At 39.0% G+C, this 20566-nt stretch overlaps 1 protein-coding gene across 5 annotated transcripts in view; it reads left to right on the plus strand.

Moving 5' to 3' along the window:
• Window positions 1-20566, plus strand: part of THSD4 (thrombospondin type 1 domain containing 4) — a 285606-nt gene that overhangs the window by 53040 nt on the left and 212000 nt on the right. For all 5 annotated transcript variants that reach the window (XM_065641502.1, XM_065641500.1, XM_065641501.1 and 2 more), the window contains 2 exons: window positions 1947-2376; window positions 20108-20210. In XM_065641502.1, coding sequence (XP_065497574.1) covers window positions 1947-2376; window positions 20108-20210 — 533 coding nt within the window. The remainder of the gene's footprint in view (window positions 1-1946; window positions 2377-20107; window positions 20211-20566) is intronic.

Genomic DNA, 20566 nt, shown 5'->3' on the forward strand with positions numbered 1-20566 from the left:
CCCGAGTTGTTGTCAAGGTTTGTATTTCAGAAACTTCAAATTTGATGTGGTTAAAAATAGCAGCAACACAGGGGAAATAAATTGATTTGCACATTTTAAAAAAACGAACAAACAAAAACCAGAAAACACAGACAAAAAACCACAACACAAAACTGTGCTCATTTAAATGAGGTTGGCTTTAGTCTCAACTTCAGAAATAATTCCCATTCATAATTTCTCTTTCCTGTCCTGTCCTCTTACTGGAAGCTTTTTTATCCTCTCTTAATGGCAAAAAACCATTAGACTACTTTTTTTCTATTGTAGCTACCAAAACCCTACCTCAACAATGACCATTACTGTCACAGAGCAGATTAACGGGTACAAACAGCTCAAGAGTGCTGGTTGCTTATCTGCCAGGATAAATCAACACTCTTGTTCACACATCCTTGAGCCAGGAAGACTGATTAAAAGCCCCACTTGGCCATTAAGCTAGAATGTTAAGTAAATGACTTCCAAGGTTCCTATGTTAACAAGAGTATTGGGAAAATATAAGACTAGGGAAGAAAACAAACACAAGAAAAAACAAACCCAGAGAAAAGTCTCTTTAATCTGGTGGCTGTCTGACATCTGTAACACTTCAGTTTCTACAAAATAAGTTAGTCAATTTATAACCTCTGGTTTTCACTACAGTTCAAGTCTATTTTATATATATTGAAAAACATAAATACATTTTATGGACAGAAAGAAAATGACCTTCTTTTAATGGCGTCTCCCTTCCTGAGCTGCAAAGGTTGCCCAAAGCAGCTGTATTCACACATTGCTCTGAAGTGGAAGGATTCTTTTTGCCAACTTGTTCTTTGTACTGCAGCATTAGAAATCAAGGCATGATGTGATGCTGAGCTGTAGAGGATGACAAGAAAAGTCTATTGCTTGCAGATAAAATTCCAGAATTACTGTCTTGAATGGTATGACCCAAATGCAGTGTTATTCATTTTGTGATTTTTCACTTGTAATTTGGAGCAGAGTTTCTAGGCTGAGTCATTTGTGTTGCTGTGAGTGTGCAGAGGACAAAACTACCCTCCAGGAGTGCCAGCTGTTTGAGAGTGCTGATACAGGTGTTTTACAGCCCAGAACACTGGGGCTTCAGTAAGAAAGAAGAGATCTGTGTGCAAGAGAGCAGACCTGAGACTTCTGTGATTAGTGCTGGGGGCTGTAGGAGGTCGTGACTTATTAGTTAAGTATGGCTAATCCACACTTTGTGCATACATACATATATATATAGTAGTACATCTGCTGGTAAAAGAGAAGATAAACTGTGTACCATAAGAAAAATATTTTCCTGCATTTGTCGTCTTTTTCAGAGGTATTTCAGTAATATTTTGATGTTCCTTTTTCCTGTTTCTGCTTTTGTTTCTTAAGTAGCAAATGAAGCAGAACCACAGGAAGCCTTTTAAATAGATACAAAATGTTTAATGATCTTCACCATACTGGATTCAAATTTTCTTTTGTCATTACTCAAATCTACAGCAGGGATTTCCTGCTGTTAAGTATCTCAAGCTCCTCAGAAACATGATTATGAATTTTAGGAATATACAGCTTTGATTCTCTGAATTTTGATTTTAAAGGAGGGCCCTAGGGATTAAAAGAACAACCACCACCTTCCGCCAAACTGCTACTTTACACCATAACTAACAGTTTGCCTTTACTAGTTGACAATGAGTGACTTCCCATGTGACTCTCAGCCAAAGAGGACCCAGGATTTAGTTCAACCAGTAGACATCTTCAGAGATTCCCAATAGGCCAAGCAAGACTATAGCTTATATATAGTTTCCGTAAAATAGACCGAAATTTCTGGTTACCTGTTGCTTTGCAGTGAATAACTGACTAATAAAAAGTCATATAAGTATCTAACTGCTACTTTACTCATGAATGCAGTAACTGTTTTCTCTCTCTTTCTTTCTTTTTAGAAGCAGAAACAGAAATCCTATCGGTCCGGGGAAGTATGGATATGGAAAAGTGCCATACATTTTACCTTTACAGACTGATACTGGTCAGGAGCCTCAGAAACTTCGGAGGCAGCGGCAGTCATCAAGGAACCATGTATTTCATCAGAGTCCAGTTCTCATGAATACCTACAGCCAGGCAGCTAGTCCTTCACTTCAACATGGGAATCTTTATCAAGAAGAAGGTGGGCCTCAGGCTGGACATCAAGTCCTGGGGCCCTCAGTTTACCAGTCACCTTCGTTTCCTGTATCTCAAAGCCTGTTTCAGAGCAGTGACTCGAACCATCACGGCTCTGCGTCACCCCAGGCGGTCCAGGGTCAGCCCCAGCCTCAGCAGGCTGCAGCAATCGTCTGCATTGGCACCTACAAGCAATACAAACTCTGCAACACAAATGTAAGTTTGCTTTTCCTATATTTACTTTGTCAGACAGCTGGTTTTCCCTAGTATGCTAAGTGTTCACATAGTCAAGAAGTTAAACCGAACATTGCTTTTTGTTAAGTCAGTGAAATTTTTTTGTGTACTTTTTTTGAAGTGTCTTGGGGAATACTGAAAGTAGATGTGTAATATCGTAGTTACCTAATACCATACCTTCAAGGATTTTAGACAGTCACTAAACCTACCAATACATACAATTCTAATTTGATAGAAGGAAAAACTGAGTCACAGACAAGTTTAAGATTTTTCCATGTAAGAAATGGAAAAATGGAGTTGAGGTAGGCGATGTTATGAAGGCTTCCTACTTCTCAATGCCATAAGGCTATCCTTTTAGCAGTGCTGGTCATGCTCTAAGTAGCGTTTAGAGCCAGCACCTCGAAGACTAGATCACTCCAGTATCTTTCCATGGTGTGGTGTGCGTTCTGTGACAGATGCTTCTTTTACCAGTGTTCAAGCTCTACATGCTTTGATTTTGGCTTCCTAGTTTATTGAGGAGAAAATCTGTTCTGTGTTAATTTTTAAATAAAACTTACTGTGTTATTACTTCATTCAAAAGTGCCTGGCTGGGTGTAGCTCTATGCTCTGGGGCAGTCTCCCATTGTATGTGGGAGGCTAGTGAGGTTTTGCTATTTCTCCTCACAAGCAGCTTTCATCCTGCTAAAATGTTCAGTTTCTAGCTCTGTCATTTTAGTATTTCCTAAAGTATTTCTTCCTAATATTTGCATCTTATTTGGGCTACTTAATCTAACTTAATGTTGCAAATGTCAAGAAGCTCATATTTGGATATTAGAAGCAGGGTGTTCAAGAGTGGTCTCAATATGTTGACACAAGAGGACATATCTTTCTGGATGGGTGCAAATCTAATGCTGCTGCCTTTTAGAAATGCTGTTTCGTTTAGTGGAGATGTAGCAGCAGAACATATGATCAGGATAACAAAAATACAACCTAAGCAAATCAGATGAGTGCCTTTCTGCCTCCTTAGTGTAGCAGTTATTGCATTTGCTTTATTTATGAATAAAGGCCATTTATCGAGACTCGGGCAGTTGATTGAAGAGAAGTAATGTCAAGAAAGTCTTAGTGTTATTTGTCTGAAATGGAAAACATGACAGGGCTAGTTTGAGCCTCTGAGAATAGTCTCTGGTACAAATTGCTCTTTTGAAAAAACACTCTCTGTTTTTTGAAGGAAATGGGAAATGAACTTAGTGCATGGGCATTAATTTGGAAAGTTTTCTGTGCTGAATTTGTTCACTGGTGTCCAAGTGATACACGAATGTCCCAGTCGTTATTTCATCCCTTACTGCATCAAGGCGAAAAGTTGGACAGTATTCTGCCTGACTTAAGACATGTAACAAAATAGTTTCCAGGAAAGACACCTTTTCAGCAAGCAAGGAGTGAGAGGTGAGGAAGCTAGAAATGAGGTGGAAGAAAGAAGGTGGCCGAGGTATGGAGAGGGAAGGTTTGTACAAGAAATTTGTTGAGAATGACAAGTGGCTTGAGAGAAGAGGGCTGTGAGCTCGTGAATTAGCCAGTGCCAAGACATGCAGGTCAGTACGATGAGTGGTCTGGCCACTGGCAAATCTCTTTTGGTAGTAGGGGAACAGGAGTGAAAATATTTTCATGTTAATTTTAGAAACTGTTGTTTAAACAGAAGATTTGAGTAGACGAAGAGGAAAAAATAGGTGAGCATACTGTTGCTGCATCTTTGCCATTGTTGCATGTATAAAAGCAGCTATAAAGAAATTACCATTTATATTACAAGAGACTTTTAATAACAAAGAGAAATGTAGGTGATGTAGCTCCTCCTAGGCATGGAACTCTACATAGTGATACTCTCTATTTAGTGACATTTCTTTACCCTCAGAGAAACTGTAATTGCTACTCAGTGTTATTTTTCTCCCTAGAATGTGGTAATTAATATAATTATAAAAAAGAAGTTGCTAAGAACAGTTTTAGTATAAAGGCCAGGACAAGAGCAAAACAAGGCCAATAGTGTTTCACTTTGTTTGCTTGTTCTTCCTGATTAAATGCTTCTGCACGTGGGCTTTAATTTAATTTATCGGCAGCGACATGTACCAGTGCTCTTGCCAGCATGCAGAGAACAGTATATTTTTATTTCTTTTTCTTTTTTAATTTTCCTGGAGCATACCAAAAATGAAAATCTCATTTATTGAGAAGAAATACTCTGTTAACGGTTATCCCAGTGTTTGGCCACTCCCTCTGCAGTTTCTCCTAAGGGCAGTTAATTAATAACAAATTAAGTCAATCTGCTTTGGTCCATTAGGTCATTTCCTCATTATTGTACATTTATTGTTTTTTTCATTAATAGCTGAACTCATTTTACATGACTGACAGCTTGATTCATAAAAGTTAAACTTGTGGGTTTTGGTTAGGGAGAACCTCGGAAGTGCTTGTATTTATTCAAGTGTTCCTGCAGGTCGTTAAACCTATTTTCTTATTGTACAAGTGGCTTCCCCTCTTCAGCACCTTGCACATAGGTTTGTACATGCTCGCCTCAGAATACACAGCCACCTGTCCCCTCTTGGCAGGCAAGAGGCAGTAAACATCTGTCCTTTACACACAGACAGTACTGACACATCTTACTGAAACCATAAACTGTTCACAATACAACAAGATTCTACAACTGTAGTCTGTGTTCCTCCAACACGAGGGTGTGATGAGTAAATCTTCCTTACTTCCCCCTGCGTTAAAGGAAAGAGAATTATTCAGGCATGTGGGTGGAGTAGAACTTGAAAGCAAACTCGTCTGCGTTGTTTGTCACCAGCACAAAGGAAGCAACTCAAATGGAACACTTATTTACTGAGCACTTTTTGTTATTAATTGTCTCAAGCCTTGCCAAGTCACTAGCTCTTCCTGAGAGGCTGAATGTGTGAATATCAGACTGAGGGTTTCTTGTGCAGTGTGCACAAGGAAGGGTTCTGGACATTCAAGCCTGCTTATTTTGCAGTTTACATTTGGTGATACAGAGTGCCCCTTTTTAAAGTCAATTTTATGTGGGTTTTTTTTGGTAAGGCATACAGTGAATTATGGCTTATTGGTAAAGACATGAATTCTTAGTATGTCTCTGTCCTTAATATATGGAGACCTTATTGCAGCCTTTCAGTACTTAAAGGGGGCTTATAAGAAACATCGAGAGAGACTTTTTACCAAGTCCTGTAGTGTCAGGACAAGGGACAACCATTCTAAACTGAAAGAAGGTAGGTTTAGATTGGACATATGGAAGAGCTCTTTAAGATGAGGGTGGTGAGGCACTGGAACAGGCTGCCCAGAGAAGCTGTGCATATCCCATCCCTGGAGACGTTCAAGGCCAGGCCGGATGGGGCTTTGGGCAACCTGGTCTAGTGAAAGATGTTTCTGCCCATGGCCGGGGGATTGGACTGGATGACCTTGGAAGGTCCTTTCCAGCCCAAACCCCTCTATGATTCTGTGCTGTCCTTGGTGGTGAGTTCAGGCTAGAAGGCCCAGCTTACCCTGACAGCTCCTCACCTCTCCTCTTCTGCAGTTCCCACTTTCCAAATTGCACCAATACAGTTGAGTCTGAAGTCACATAGTAATCATCACCACTTAAATGCTCTGGTTAGAAAGCCTGTAAAGTAAAATAGTGACCATTTTGGTGATTCAGTTACAGTGCCGCAAGGAGTATGAAAAAATAGGCAGAGAAATTCATATATGAGTTTCACCATGAAGAGCAATGCAAAATTGATGTAAAATCTAAATTGTGTTTATCTGTGGACTGAGGTGTGTTTTTAACCAAGTCTGTGCCTTTACTTTTATACGAACTTGCAAAAACCAAGCTAAAATGTATGAAAGACTAATTGCTGAGAGATCAGTGAGATATTTGTGGATGAAGTTTTGCTGAGCTTGTCCAGTTTCATTCACAGTTGCTAGTTTGCCCACTGATTCATACAGATTACTGTCATGTCTCCAGTTAGACTATGTTGCCTTTCCCAGAATGCTATGTGACAACTACTTAGCAAGAAGTCCCTTGTGTTTTGGAGAATTATCTGGATAGGATCAGAAAGCAATGCTTGCTTTTACTTTTTTGTCCCTGACTCCTCAGCTATACATACTATTACTCTGGTAGAACAGCTATGGAAAAATCCAGCTTTTGGTTCTGAGTAAGAGTTCTCTTCTTGGATCTGTGCTCCTGTGTGCAGAGGACTTGAGAGTGGCACCTGTGCAGGGAATGCAAAGTATCCGAAAAGACAATTTTGGAAATGGAAAGAGGTTTTATGGTTGAAGAGATGAGGTGAGGTACGAGGCTCAGAGGCCAATCCCCAGCTCTATCATGATAGGATACATTAATATATTTGATCTCCTAAAGAATATTAATGATGATGGTGCTAATTTTGACTGGTGTGAGTTAAAACTTTTCCATTGGAAGGCTTTTATGGATGCAGAACCCTAATTAAATAGAATTGAAGTGTTCTTCAGGAATGTGTTGAGTCCATTAAAAACTGATGTGCTGTTCTGTCACCTAAGTGTATAGGTAGGCATTGGCAAGCTCCCTGGACACCTGGGATCTTGGCTGTTTTGCCAGCTTGCTGGCATTCTGCCCAACCATTATTTAAAGTTTTCCACTCTAGAAAATTAAATGTTTCCAGCGTTTCTGGTTTTAGCAAAGGTAGAAGTGGAAAAGATTAATTTTATATGGAACAGAAAATGTAATTCCCAGACAAGTCTTTTTCAGAAGTGATATGGGGGCTGCAAGGATGTGTGCACTCTGTCATGTGGTTGGGATGCTCAGATACTGAGGTAAAGACAAATAGAAGAGTACATGTTTTTAAGAGAGCTTTTTAAAAATTTTTTTTATTTTTTTTTAACTGAAAAGACCCTTCTTATTCCCAAAGAGCTACTGTGTGGTTTATTTATCCTGGTTTTGAGATTTGTATAGAGTAGGTGTTTGACATAAGTGACAATGTGGGGTTATGATGACATATCTTTTCCTGAGGAAATTTAACCTTGACTTTATGTGAAGAATTTTCCCTGCGAACACTGTGGGATTGTATGTATATTTGCTGGTCTGACATTCCATGGGTGTATAGGAAACTTATTAAAAGCTTACATTACTTTGGGTTGTACTGGCCTTTCTTTGACTGTTTTGATATTTGCAGCAGAATTTTAAAAATATTAATTCAGAATGCGTTGTCATGAGCACGGGCTTAACTTACCAGGCACCACTCATAAAATGTCCTACGTCATTTGATCAATTGTCCGTTGTATACAAAGGGTCACATAGAGACATCTTTGATGAAGCTCTTGGACCACAGTTGTTTCCTCTACATCTCTGCACTGTGGCTTTATGACATTGCCTTCAACAACTGAGAACACTGTATTAGAAAATATTCTCTTATCTGCTTTTGGTGTTTATATGTGGTAGACACTTTCTGTATTTATCATAAGATATAGCCAGTTCGTATATGTTTAGTACTATTTGTAAGTCTGGGGGTTAGCTTGAGCACTCTGGGAGCTGAGTTTTCCAGAGGCTCTGTCAACTTCCCAATATATATTTTCTTGATTTTTAATGTACAGAAGTGCTTCAAAAGATATGGTTAACAGTAGTACTTCAGTATTCTGCAATACTGCAGGAAGCATTGAGCTGCATTTTTCCTCTGTGAGGTTTATTTTGAAGTTCTGAGCCTGTTAAATGTGTTGCATGGTGAACTTGGAGAAGCGTACGTACTGGCTGAACTTGAGTGAATTCGTGTCTAAGAATAGCTAAAGATTCAGACCCTCATTCATATGTAGTAATAACATGATATAAAAATGTTAATGATTCATCTAAGTGCACCAAAATCAAACCCCAAATGCATCTCTATTGGCTAAAGCGTTTGTTGCCTAACGTACCAGTGAACTAGGGATGGTAGGTTTCATGTAGCAACTGGAATTGTCTGAGAAGTTACCTTTGTAATTCTTAGAGTAAATGGAATGCACGTGTCAGGGAGGAGAGGAAAGGGGGAAAAGATCCATAGTTATCCGATCACTTCATCAGTTATGAATAGCAGCATTAGCACTTAAAACATTGTGGAGTGATTTGGAAATTTCAGTTGGATTGCTTGTCAAAATGATTTTTTTTTTGTTCTGCAATAAAACATGACTGCAGGGTGATTTAGATGTGTTGCCTGGTTATTGTCCAGATATAACCCCTGTGCCAAGTTTTAAAGAGGAAACTAATCAATGAAAATTGTGACTTCAGAGTTGCAACCAGACGGTTGCATTCCTGACGTATTTGTAGATTTGTTTAATAGGGTATTGTAATTTGAGTGGTTGTCATTTGTCAATATGGACAAGTGTTGTGGGAGATATTTTAAGGCATTCCAGCTTGTCTGTCTTTCTTTTTGTCAATTCACATTGACAAAAGTATTTGTCTGAAATTCCAGTGCACAATTATTCAACACTCCTATAATTTGAACAAGAAATTTGCTTTTTATTCATCTGTTAGTTTAATTGCATCCAGGTTTTTGAAGCAGAGGAAGCTGCAGATGTCTAGAAACTTTGATCAGGGGAAATCTCTCGAATTAATTTCTGGGGTTTGTTTTGTTGTTTTTGTGAATGTTTGTTAACTATTCCCATTAATTACAGGTATAGAAAACACCTACTGGCAGATGTCAGCATCTGTTTTGGTACATGAAAGGAGTAATTTTTTCCTGCTATTTTTAGGAGATTAGTTCAGTACTGCTGATAACAATGAACAAGTTCAAGGTGCATTTTCAAGACAGATAGCAGGAGAAGAACATAAATTACCTGAATAAAGGAACTTGCAGTGAAAGTACCCACCAGGACAATCCAAATGCTCTCTTGCACTGACCAAGATGAGTGAAGGAACGAAGTGCAGGAGAAGCTGCCAAAGTTACACAAAGGGTGCTGAAGAAGTGGTCTGTTAGCAATACTGTTGCTAGAGATTTTAGTTTTATGGGAATTTTAATTTTAGATTTTTAAGTGAGGCTCAAAAACAGCAAATGGCGAAAACTCATGTTGAAAGCTAGAAAACAGAAATGTAAGATTACATCTAGGAAGCACGTGCCTAACCACAGAATAGTTGTGCTGAAGAATCGTAGTCCGAACCCCCTCCCTCAGAAGGAGTGAAAATGGAAGTTGGCACTACATGCTCTGTGATGCCCAGAACAGTTAAGTAAGACTTTTGCATATGATATGTTAAGGACTAACTGCATATAGAACAATGCAAAACCCAGAAATAAGTAAAGCAGTGGTGATAACAAAAAAACCCCCAAAACCCCCCAAAAAACCAAAGAAAAAAAAAAGAAAAAAGAAAAAAGAAAAAATAATCAGGCTGTGGTGCTCTGTCTCATCTTTGCTAGTACTTCATCAAGTGTGCTGTGTGTTTGTCCAGAAATAACACCTTTGCAGGCAGCATATTGCACACATAGAGACATGCAAGTATAATTAATAAAACAGAGTTTCTTTGTAGTGATAGGTTGTTAAGGCTGTTTATCTTCAAACTCTTGACTAGTATTTGTGGAAAAGCCAATCCTGTGTTTTTTATATCTGTGACTGCAATGTTAGAGAGGCAATGGGGGATCTGTAGGGGGAAGAAGCCAGGGAAATATCGCCTGCCTCGTTCTGCAAACCACCCTCAGTTTTTGGCTTCAACATACAGTAACTTCCCAGTCAAGCAATGTAGTGTTTTATTTTTCTGTATTTCTGTTTGCATTATCATTTGTTAAAGATAGCAGGAATACTAATTATCTTCATGGCTGTTTTGAGACCTCAGTTTGGGTCACTTTTTGATGAGAATTTTTTGTGGTGGTATGTAGTTTTACTTTGAGCGGCACAGCGCCATTCAAAGGACTCTCTTAATGTGGCAAAGTCAAACCTGCAAAGGTTTAGAGCTTTCAGAACTAGAGTTTTGTCAACAATCCTATGGTAAGTCTTGTGTGTTAAGAAAATTATTCAATTACTTGATAATATATTATTTTACCCCAGGGTCCCTGCATAGATCAACAGCTTAGTTATTAGTGATACACTACTCAGTGTTATTCTCTTTATTGTTCAGCCTTTGGCTCCCTGCCTTAAAAATGCTCCTTGCAGAAATGAGAAAAAATTGCTTCTCTAAGGACTAGATATTGATAACTGTTACTGCAGTGTTTAATATTCACAAAGCTGCTGTGCGATAGCAAGATCTAATCTTTGTTGTAAGAAAGGGAGCTGAGATATGGAAGAATGAGGTTTAAAAGAAATGCTCAATAATTTAATGCCCCATGTCAAGGAATTGGGATCAGCCTTTTTTTTTTTCTGTGTTCAGCATCATATTTATTACTTGACAATAGTCAAAGCAAAATTCGCACAGGCCAAAACTGTAGTTATGATTTGACAGCTCATCTGCAAATCAGATCCAAGTATTTTCAGTGAGACCCCCTGTTGTGGTTTAACCCCAGCTGGCAACTAAGCACCACACAGCTGCTCACTCACTCCTCCCCACTGAGGTGGGGGAGAGACTCTGAAGAGTAAAAGTGAGAAATCTCATGGGTTGAGGTAAAGGCTGTTTCATAGGTAAAGCAAAAGCCGCTCACACAAGCAAAGCAAAACAAGGGGTTCGTCCACCACTTCCCATGGGCAGGCAGGTGTTCAGCCATCTCCAGGACAGCTGGGCTCCATCACACCTAACGGTTACTTGGGAAGATGAACACCATCACTCCGAACGTCCACCCCTCCTTCCCCCAGCTTTAGGTGCTGGGCCTAACACCATATGGCAAGGAAAAGCCCTTTGGCTAGTTTGGGTCAGCTGGCCTGGCTGTGCCCCCTCCCAGCTTCTTGTGCACATCCAGCCTTCTCCCTGGAAAGTCCTTGAGTGGCTATAAACGGTGCTTGGCAACAACTGAAATGTCAGTGTATTATCAACATTCTTCTCATTCTCAATCCAAAACACAGCACTATACCAGTCCCTAGGATGAAGATTAACTCTATCCCAGCTGAAACCAGGACACCCCCATAATGAAAAGTACATAGTTCACAAACTGAGAAAGGATTGGATTACATAATTTTCACCAGACGTCACTTTTTTTTTCCCCAAAACCTAGTAGAGTGGCTAATTCCAGAACCTGCACACCATCTTTCATGTTCCTTATTCTGTATGTCCATTGTATGTACTTACTGCCTTCTACAGCAAATGAGACAGAGATTATATAAGTAACTCTTCTAACTAAACATTCCCGATTCACCCCAGAATAAATCCATTCTGCACACTGAATGAGTCATAGATCATATGGAAAAAATGGTGTGTACTCATATAGTTGAAAATGGACCTCACAGGCAAAAAGAGCTAAATGATATAGTAATTGCATGGATGATCTCTTCTAAGTTGAGGTTAAACATTCTTTTAATGTCCTGTGACTTACTGTATGTAACTTTATGGTTTTAAAACAAAAAAGCCTTCAAAACCAGAATGCCATCATGTGATACGTCACTATTCACAGGACTCATCAGACCTTTGCAGTTGAGCCAATGGCAGAAGGAATTTACCCTCTACGAGTACTACAGGGCAAAGAAAATGCTTTGCCCTGGTGTTCAGAGGTTTTTCTCGGCATAGGTGTTTCTGCCATTCCTACAAATACAGCCCATCTCTGCTCCTAGCAGAAGCTGTCCCACTGTGTTTTCTTGCTCCATCACACTTCTCTTTTTCTTAGTGCCTTGTCTAATATTTTCCATCTCTTCTCCCCATCTCTTCTGCCTCCAGTCTCTCCTTCTATTTAGGTTCCCCACATTCTCGCCAGTTTCATCCAGTTTCACTTTCTTCTTCTCAGTATCTTCTCCACCTGACTTGCTCATCTAGTCTCATCTCTTGAATCCCAGTCTCAAGATTTATCCAAGTTTTTCCCAAAGTATTCCATGCAGTTTTAGGTACAGGCATTTACATTAGGCTGCTTCCTTGCTTGTCAGTGCTTCCTGCAGCAGGCTCAAGGGGTGGCTAAGAGCAGAAGAGAGAGATGCTTGTGCTCGTTTCCAGAGCCTGCCCCTGCTACCCACCTCAGGAGCACATACCAATAATTGCTGGAAAACTTCTCAGCCTCTTGTAGCCTCAGATGTGGAACACACTTCCTGCAAATAGATTGTTCAAGTAGTTCTGCTGCAAAACTTTAAAAAGTTTTGTCTGAACATGTGTGAAGTATGATTATGAGATTTTTTTTTCAGTACCTTTTGGCCTGGCTATATTTGGGTATATTTCCGTATAAAAGGGAGATAATGCATTCTTTACAAAAAACCCTCTGTTTTCATGGCTGACTTAATTTCACTCATTCAAATAAAACAGACGCTTGTATTTAAAAAAAAAATCAGAATATTTGAAGCATGGGAAAAATAAAAACACTTCTTCCCTCTTCTTTTCCTTCAGACTCTTATTGGATCAAATACTTCAGTCAAAAAAATGAAACTAAGGCAGACACCAGGAGTGGAAAGTTTTAGTCTGAACAGTTAAAGTTTGGTGAACTCATAAGTAAATGGACAGTGCTGTCCGTATAGCTGCTGCTGCACCAAAGCATTATAAAATATGGCAAATGTATCTGCTAGTTAGTTTAAGGTGCCTTTTTAGTAGTATGACCTAGGAAGAAAGAATATATTGCAGAAACAGTGTAAGAGTGTGTTGTATCAGAAACTCATTTTTGATGGAATCAAGAACTCTAAAGTATGAATAATGCTTCAATTTCTGTTACGCTTGGCTCCTGCAAACTCCCAGTAATTTTTAAGCTACATTTATCCTGCTCTACAACTATTCTATCTTTTTTTTTTTTTTGAAAGCAAATTGTTCCTCAATGTAGGTCTTTTCTTTTTCTTAAAAAAAAAAAAAAAGCAAAATGCATTCTCTCGATGCACTTAGCAGAATTTACCCTAGACATAGTAACATCTGTACATTTTGTACATTTGTGCCTGTACATTTGTGCCTCAGATGACACTGCATAAACATTTATATTGCCTGGTTGTCACTTAGAATAGAGATTCTTCCCCAAGAATATTGTGGCTATTGCTGTAATAAGAATTTTTAATTAAAAAGTGGAATATCATGGTAATACAAATCAGAAACTTCCCTAAACCTTGTCTTTCTGCTGGAATCATTCAGGTAGTCCCTCCTCCCACGCAAAGGCCAGTCATTTAAATGGAATGCATGCAATCGAATTTCCATTGAAATTAAAACTGATAGAGGATTATTCCCATTGAGGAAGCTGATATAATAAAAGTGTAAAGTAGTGAAACCTACATGACACAAAGGCTGCGCTCCAGAAACAACAGGCTGCTCCAAGAGCAATGTTTTTTAAAAGTGAGGTTCAATACTGCTGGAAACCCTAGAGTAGACGTTTTATCACATTGACATAATTTCCCACAAAATGTGAGGACTTGATATATGATCTTTGTTTTACATCTGTTGATATTACTAGAGTTCCATCAAGTATGAGTTTGTCTCAGGGTCTTTCAAACCTGATATTGGTGGTGCCTTTCAAAGTGTTTTGGAGTGGCTGATTTTTCTAGTATAAAGAATACTACTACTAATATATGGCAGCAACTATCCCTAGTACATAAACCTGACATTTTCTGAGGAGGACTATTAAAACATACTCTATTTTTCAGCTGTATTTGAGCAATGTAGACAGATGAGACACTGAATCTGCAGCAAGGCTGAAAGCTTCCATGTTAAGGCATTCTTCAGACTTTGAGCCAGGTTGTGTCAGATGGAAATAACTTTTCATTGATTTCCCATTAAATGAGGCAGTAGTGTGCAGTTTAAGCACCTTGAGCTTTATGTAGTGTTTCTATAAATAGATATTTGAATGGAGAGATTCTTGTATTTGGTGGAATTTTTTATGCAGCGTATTTATATAGAAAAATGATACCACCGCTGAGACTGCGAACAGCCCTTGTACAGAGTAGTTATGATTTCTGTTGTAAATGCCAAGCTCCTGATGCTTGATTGGGATCACGTAAAGAATATCCTATGCGCACTCCAGTCTCAATACTGAAGTACTTCCCTCAGGGAACTGGGCACTAAAAGAAATGTGGGACAGTAAAATAGTAACTACATTTTGAAAAAAATGGCTTTGGAATGAGTTGATAGTCATCTGGTCTTTTGCTGGCTCAAAAAAAGACGAGCAGCAGTCAACGGGCTGGATCATTGGCAGGTGTGAATACAGCTCTGATACAGCTCTGACTTCCACAGCATACTTGCGTATCACTTTACACCAGGTGATACTTTGGTCTGTTTTCAGCATTTCTCTTCCATTTTCTAATTGTTGAAATTAGGTCTTGTAGAAACCAATTATTTTGTTTGTTTGCTTGGTTGGGGTTTTTCAGAATAACATTTGTAAAATTTTAGCAATAAAAAGAAATAGGTGATTGCCTTGACACATTTTTGGTACTACTGAGGAATGGTACTGTTCATTTTCCTACTATAGCTCTTTGGTGAGCCCCTCCTTTGCTTATAGTGCCAAGTGTTTCCAGTCATGCACATTAGATCAGTGTAGATGCTTTGTGTGGGATGGATGAGTGGCTAACATTCTATTTAAAACCAAGGCTGGACTTGAATCTTTTACAAGTTGTTGAAAATCTTAAATAAAACAAGTTATTTCAATCTAATCAGATGGATCTGTCAGTAAGAATTTTTTAAAAAGCCACAAACCTGTAAAGTTAAGCAGAAGTACTTCTTTTTCCATCTGTTTGGTTGTTCTTTCTTCCCCATTATTAGACATACTGTATTTTCAGCTATAAAGTACAATGGAAGGGAAAAAAGATAAAGCAGTAATAGACGCATTTACCACATTGTGCATTATGTCTTATTTGTCGGATACGTTGCAAAGTTAATAAAGATGAGGTTTGGCTAACACTTTGAGGACTTTTCTAGTTAAATTCAGAGGACTTCCTTGGTGCAAAGCTGAAATCATTAGTGGAAAAAAGGGTTCTTAAGTTCCGGACAGAGATGGCGGCAGTTCCCTTCCCCATGGCTGCGGGAGCCAGCACACGTACCTTGGGCAGGCAGGCACCAGCGTGCAGCTCTGCAGCGACCGCCTGCCTCGCTCCATACACGAGCTCATTGCCAGCTGAATGGGATTTGGGGAGAAATACAATGATTTTGTTTTTCCCATTTGTGACAGGCAGTCCCTTGAAAGCAGTGCGGGAAAAGAGAAAGGCTGCGACGCTGTGTGACTCACTCCCTTGGACTCTGCATCACTTCAGCATCTCTCTCTGGCTAGTAGAGAAAGTAGTTGGTGCTGATTGTCATAACTGAGCTGAATCACCATTGCAGCAGACACGGAGGTGTAAATTCATTGCTTGAGGCAGTGCTGAGATTTCAACAATACAGGTGCTCATTCCTCATAAACTTGCCCAGATACTGCTGCATTCACAGATGTTAATTTTCATTCCATGTCAAGCCAGACATTTATAGTGTCCTGTCTGTGGTCATGGACTGTAACTAGAGCTGGCTAGCACTACTTTTACTGCTGTTCTTCACATAATTCTTAAAATTTTGCATTTTAAAGTTTCTTGCCTGTTTTTGTTTTTCAAAACCATTAATTCTATTTTTATAAACAATCTGCCTGATATTTTCTGCCACAGATATCGACACATTTAATATACCTTATTTTTTTTTTAGTTAGCAGACAATCGTCTTCGTGTTCTGTTATAATTTTAAAAAATCAGAACTATTGGGGGAATAAAAGAGTCTCCAGTAGTTTAAATGGATATGTTGCTGTGTTCCAGTGTGTGTTTAGCTAGACAAAAGTGGCTTGCCTTGATTCTAAGTAACAGCGATAGGTTCATGCATGTTCTGTGGCAACGCAAAGAGAAACAACTTAGCAGAAGAATTAGAATTTGAAGGACCCCAGATTCTGCTTTCTGATACGGACATGGAGCTTCCATACGTTTCAGGAAGAGCGAGGCACCAGCATTGCAGAGCAGAAGTTCATTGCAGACATGGTGAATCATTGTGTGAAGAACTGGAATTTATATAGTATGCATGTTGCAAGGACATGCCACTTTTAAGAGTATGTTCTGAAAATGAAAGAATGAAAGAAGAATCTTCAGATCACTGTTTCAGAAACAAGTATTTTTATTTTCTTTGGAGATGTGTTTATCTTTTAGAATGTCAAAGGATTGATATGATGAGATAGAACCACTGCAGAAATGAAAACTAGAGTACAACTAGATTACCTAGACTTCATTTAATATATAGTATTGCACACACAGAAAGTATCAATCATTAATTATGCCTGAGCCTGGAGAATCTAGAAGGACTATGGGGCCTTGGAAAGAGTTTGCCAGTTACTGTAGGTCATAAGAATGAAGAAGTGCCAAAAATCTTAGTCAATGTTTTAATTGCCTTTCGAGGTGGTTTTGGGATCAAAATGACCCATTTCTGCATGTCCAGAAAGGCATTATCTCAGTGCAGCTTTGAAACAGCTTCGCTAAGGGCAGGTGTGCATCCCGTGTGAGCGCACATCTGCTGCTGGCTGGTCATTTGCTGGGCTTTTGCCAACACTTCGTTCAAGTGTCAAAGTGTCAAAGATTTCTTAAAAACCTCTGCTTTTTGAATGTTTCCCAAAAGCTAAAAAGCAAGTAGGGTGGTTTCTTTGTGTTATAGTCTTGGCTGTACTAGCAGCTCATTTCAAGCAAGCTGTAATGGTACATGACAAAGAGAAGTACTGTGTGTTGCTGTCCTTCAGCATACTTTCATACCTGCATATCTCAGATGAAATTGAGGCATAAATAAAGCTACTGTTTCAGAAGTGCAAAGTTTCTATAAACTGCAGACACAGCGCATTTCAAGAAATTTGGCCTGAGGTCCCGAAACACACAGGGACACTTCTAAAATGTTTTGTCTGAAGTGCTGCCTGCCTCATCAGTGCAGTGCTGGGCTGCTGCTCTTACCTTCACGTTCTGAAAGTACGGGAGGGAAAGCTGGCCAAGATGTGATGATAGTCATTGAAACAGCCGCCTCAAAATGCAGCAGTGGAAGCTCTGAAAGCATCTTAGCTTGTGTGAAAATGTCCAGCACTTTGAAGGTACTTAGCTGTATAAAGCCCCCCATGCTTAATTTACAGCATTGGTTTTTCCAATCATCTAAAAACATACAAAATTATGGATTCTAGATGCTGTTTCTCATGTTAGAGTGCACAACTGAAAGAAGAATAATGATAATAATAAAAACCTCTCCCAGCATATAGTTTTCTAGATAATTGATGCCTCTACATGGTGGGATCTGAGACATCTTTGTAGATGCAACATATATTTTTTTGCTGATCTGGACTCCACAGACCTGGTTTAAAAAGGAGATTTAATTTCTTTTTTTTACAAATATCCAAATAGGTCATCTTGTTTTTATATCAAGATTTTTACTCAAAATTTTAGTTTATAATTAAACTTTGATGAAAGAAATGGAGGAAGGACAATTGAGCAGAGACTTTCAAAGTAGTAGGGATGTTACTGAGCGGAGACTTTTAAAGCAGCAGGGACATTCCTGAGTTAGCCTTTTCTTCTTGATCCACCCAGTGTTTAGTGTATTCGTCAGTCCTTTGCCCTTCTTTAAAGCAATGGGGCCTCAGTCCTGTGGGCAACTTTCGGTAAGTTTAAAAACAGAAACTGTAGCTATATAAAAATTATCTTAGAAGGGGTGAGTGTCACTGTTTTTTGGCAACAGCGATGAATATTTCGATCCCTTTATTCATAGATTGTCTGCAGTTTGTATGACGGGGTGTACAGGAAATGGTTTATGAGCCAGAAATACTGGTACACAAGAGCATGAGCTCAAGGCTCAGAGAAGGAAAAGAAGAAACAACAAAACTTCACAATAGACTGTCAGAAAACATGTGCCAAAAAAAAGGGAAAAGCGTCCCAAAAAGAAACCCTTCAGGCTGGGTTCTTTGCTGGTGCAAAATGATGGCGTTCTGCTGTAATTTAATGTAGTGGCTGTAATTTATGTCAGCTCGGGTTCTGTCCCTTCACCTTTACGATGTGTGCTATAATTGGTTTCCCTGAAAAAATGTAAGCTTCCCAGCCATGGCTGGCTGGTGGTTGTGGCCGAGTTCCCCTCGCTGCAGTGCTGGGTCCCAGACGTGAGGATGTGTATCCAGTTGTGGGAATATAGCTTTGCTTTCTTCATTTGGCACTAGAAAGACTTTTGGTCCCACCCTTCCGATGTAGTTTGGTGGCTCATGGTCCTATTTTCAGGGAAGCTTTTGGTTTCATTTTTTTATATTTTTATTACGAGGTTTTTTGAGGAAAACAATATTTGTGTGTACTTGGAGCTCTCAGAAGGGTGGGCGAACAAAGCACAGATGGCCATTTGGCCAGGAACATTGTTTATTCTAGAAGATTTGTTACTGTGATTCTAACAGAAGATAAAGTAGTCCGTGAACCTTCCCCCAGGCGTGTCTTTGGTACAGTTTATGGCCCACTTGAAAACTCTTGACTTCAATGTCTCACCGATCTGGTTGCAACATCTTCCTATGTAAATGGTGGATACAAAGCAAGAGCTCCTCTGGGACCCGCGGTGCAACGATGACCAGACTTTCCCCTATACAAATATAGGACTTGCAGTTGCAACAACAGCTCTTCTTACTCATTCCCTTGCTGCTCCCTTCAAAGGCACAGTTATTTAGCCATGCTGCTTTCATATAATATTGTCTCTAGTTTTCCCTTGAAATCTGTCTCCTATAGAAAAAAAATCCAGTCTAGTTCTGCGTGTGGTTTCTACTGTTCTTGAGTAATGTTTTTAACAGCCATTTTGGTCATTTAAAGGCTACCTGAAAATAATGCATCTGTGACCAAAGCTTGTCTATTTTCTTCAAGCATAGAAATTGTTCTAATTAACCCCACACCTTTTCTAGAAATCTTTATCCCCTTTGTGTGTGCCCACACACGGAGGAGTCTTTTGCCGTAGCTGCTGTAGTGTGAGGATACAGGCAGAGCAAAGCAATTAAGTGTTTTAAGTATTTAACTTGTATTTACTTTTGGAATCTGCTTCACATCTAAACAAGGCTTATCTGCCAAAGGGTTGCACTGCAGGTGACCTAATAAAAGATGTTACTTCTGTCTGTAAAACTTGCCCTGCCTTGCTCTATGTGTGTATGCACATACCTGTATAGAAGATGCTCTCCCCGCTATTTAGCTTCAAGAACTCTGATGCTAGCATTTGAACGCACAAGTTAAAATACAAGGAAATGCATTGACTGTAACAGCAGCATGTAGAAATAAAAAAGTGGTAATTGAAGCATAGGATGAGAATTAGAAGCTCGTGTGGCCAGCTTTTAATAACTTGTAGAAGCATGTATGTTTAGTGTTACAACTGTGTTGAATCTCAGCCCAGAAAATTAATAATGAAAAATGTGAAGCTATTGTGGAAAGGAAATGATTCAGATGTAGTTTATTGAATTTATCTTAAAGTGTCATCTTTTTGCTGAGGAAAATGACAGCTCAATTAAAAAATTGCTTTTTTTAATAGAACTGTTGCTCTATGACCTCCACAAATTCATTTTTTTCTACAGGCATATTTGATGCTGTTGCTTAAAAGCACACTGTTACTTGTTTTAAAGAAAAGGTGTCTCCTGATGTTAATGTTAGTCATGTGGATTAGAATTTGGCAATGCCTGCATTAACCTTCTAAAGTGAATTAAGAAAGCAATAATAGCATTGCTGTTGATTATAAAGTGTCTGGGTTTTTTTATTTAAACAGATGTGTCCTGAAAGCAGCAGAAATATCAGAGAGGTGCAGTGTGCGTCGTACAATAACAAGCCATTTATGGGTCGATTTTATGAATGGGAACCTTTTGCAGAAGGTAAGGGAAGACAACTTGGTTTTGCATTGTTATACAGGTTGTGTTTTGGAAAGGCAAATGTGATTTTTACTCAGTGGAAGCCATCGGGCTTTGACTGAGTCTTGCTCATTTTGCTCTGTCTGCTGCATTTATTAATGGCCAGACAATTAGATAATCTCACATCAATATTTCCTGTCTTTTACAGGAATGAAAGCATGTAAGTCCTACTTTGACTGTTATATATCATTGGCTCTGTCTAGTTTTGCAACAGTATTTCAGCTACTACACTGTTAACTATCTTCTTTTTTATGTATTTATGTTTGATGACAAAGGTTCAATATGGCTCCATTTCAGTAAATAATTTATTTTTTTTTATG

This window comes from Caloenas nicobarica, chromosome 10 (assembly GCF_036013445.1).
Source record: "Caloenas nicobarica isolate bCalNic1 chromosome 10, bCalNic1.hap1, whole genome shotgun sequence".
Lineage (NCBI taxonomy): Eukaryota > Metazoa > Chordata > Aves > Columbiformes > Columbidae > Caloenas > Caloenas nicobarica.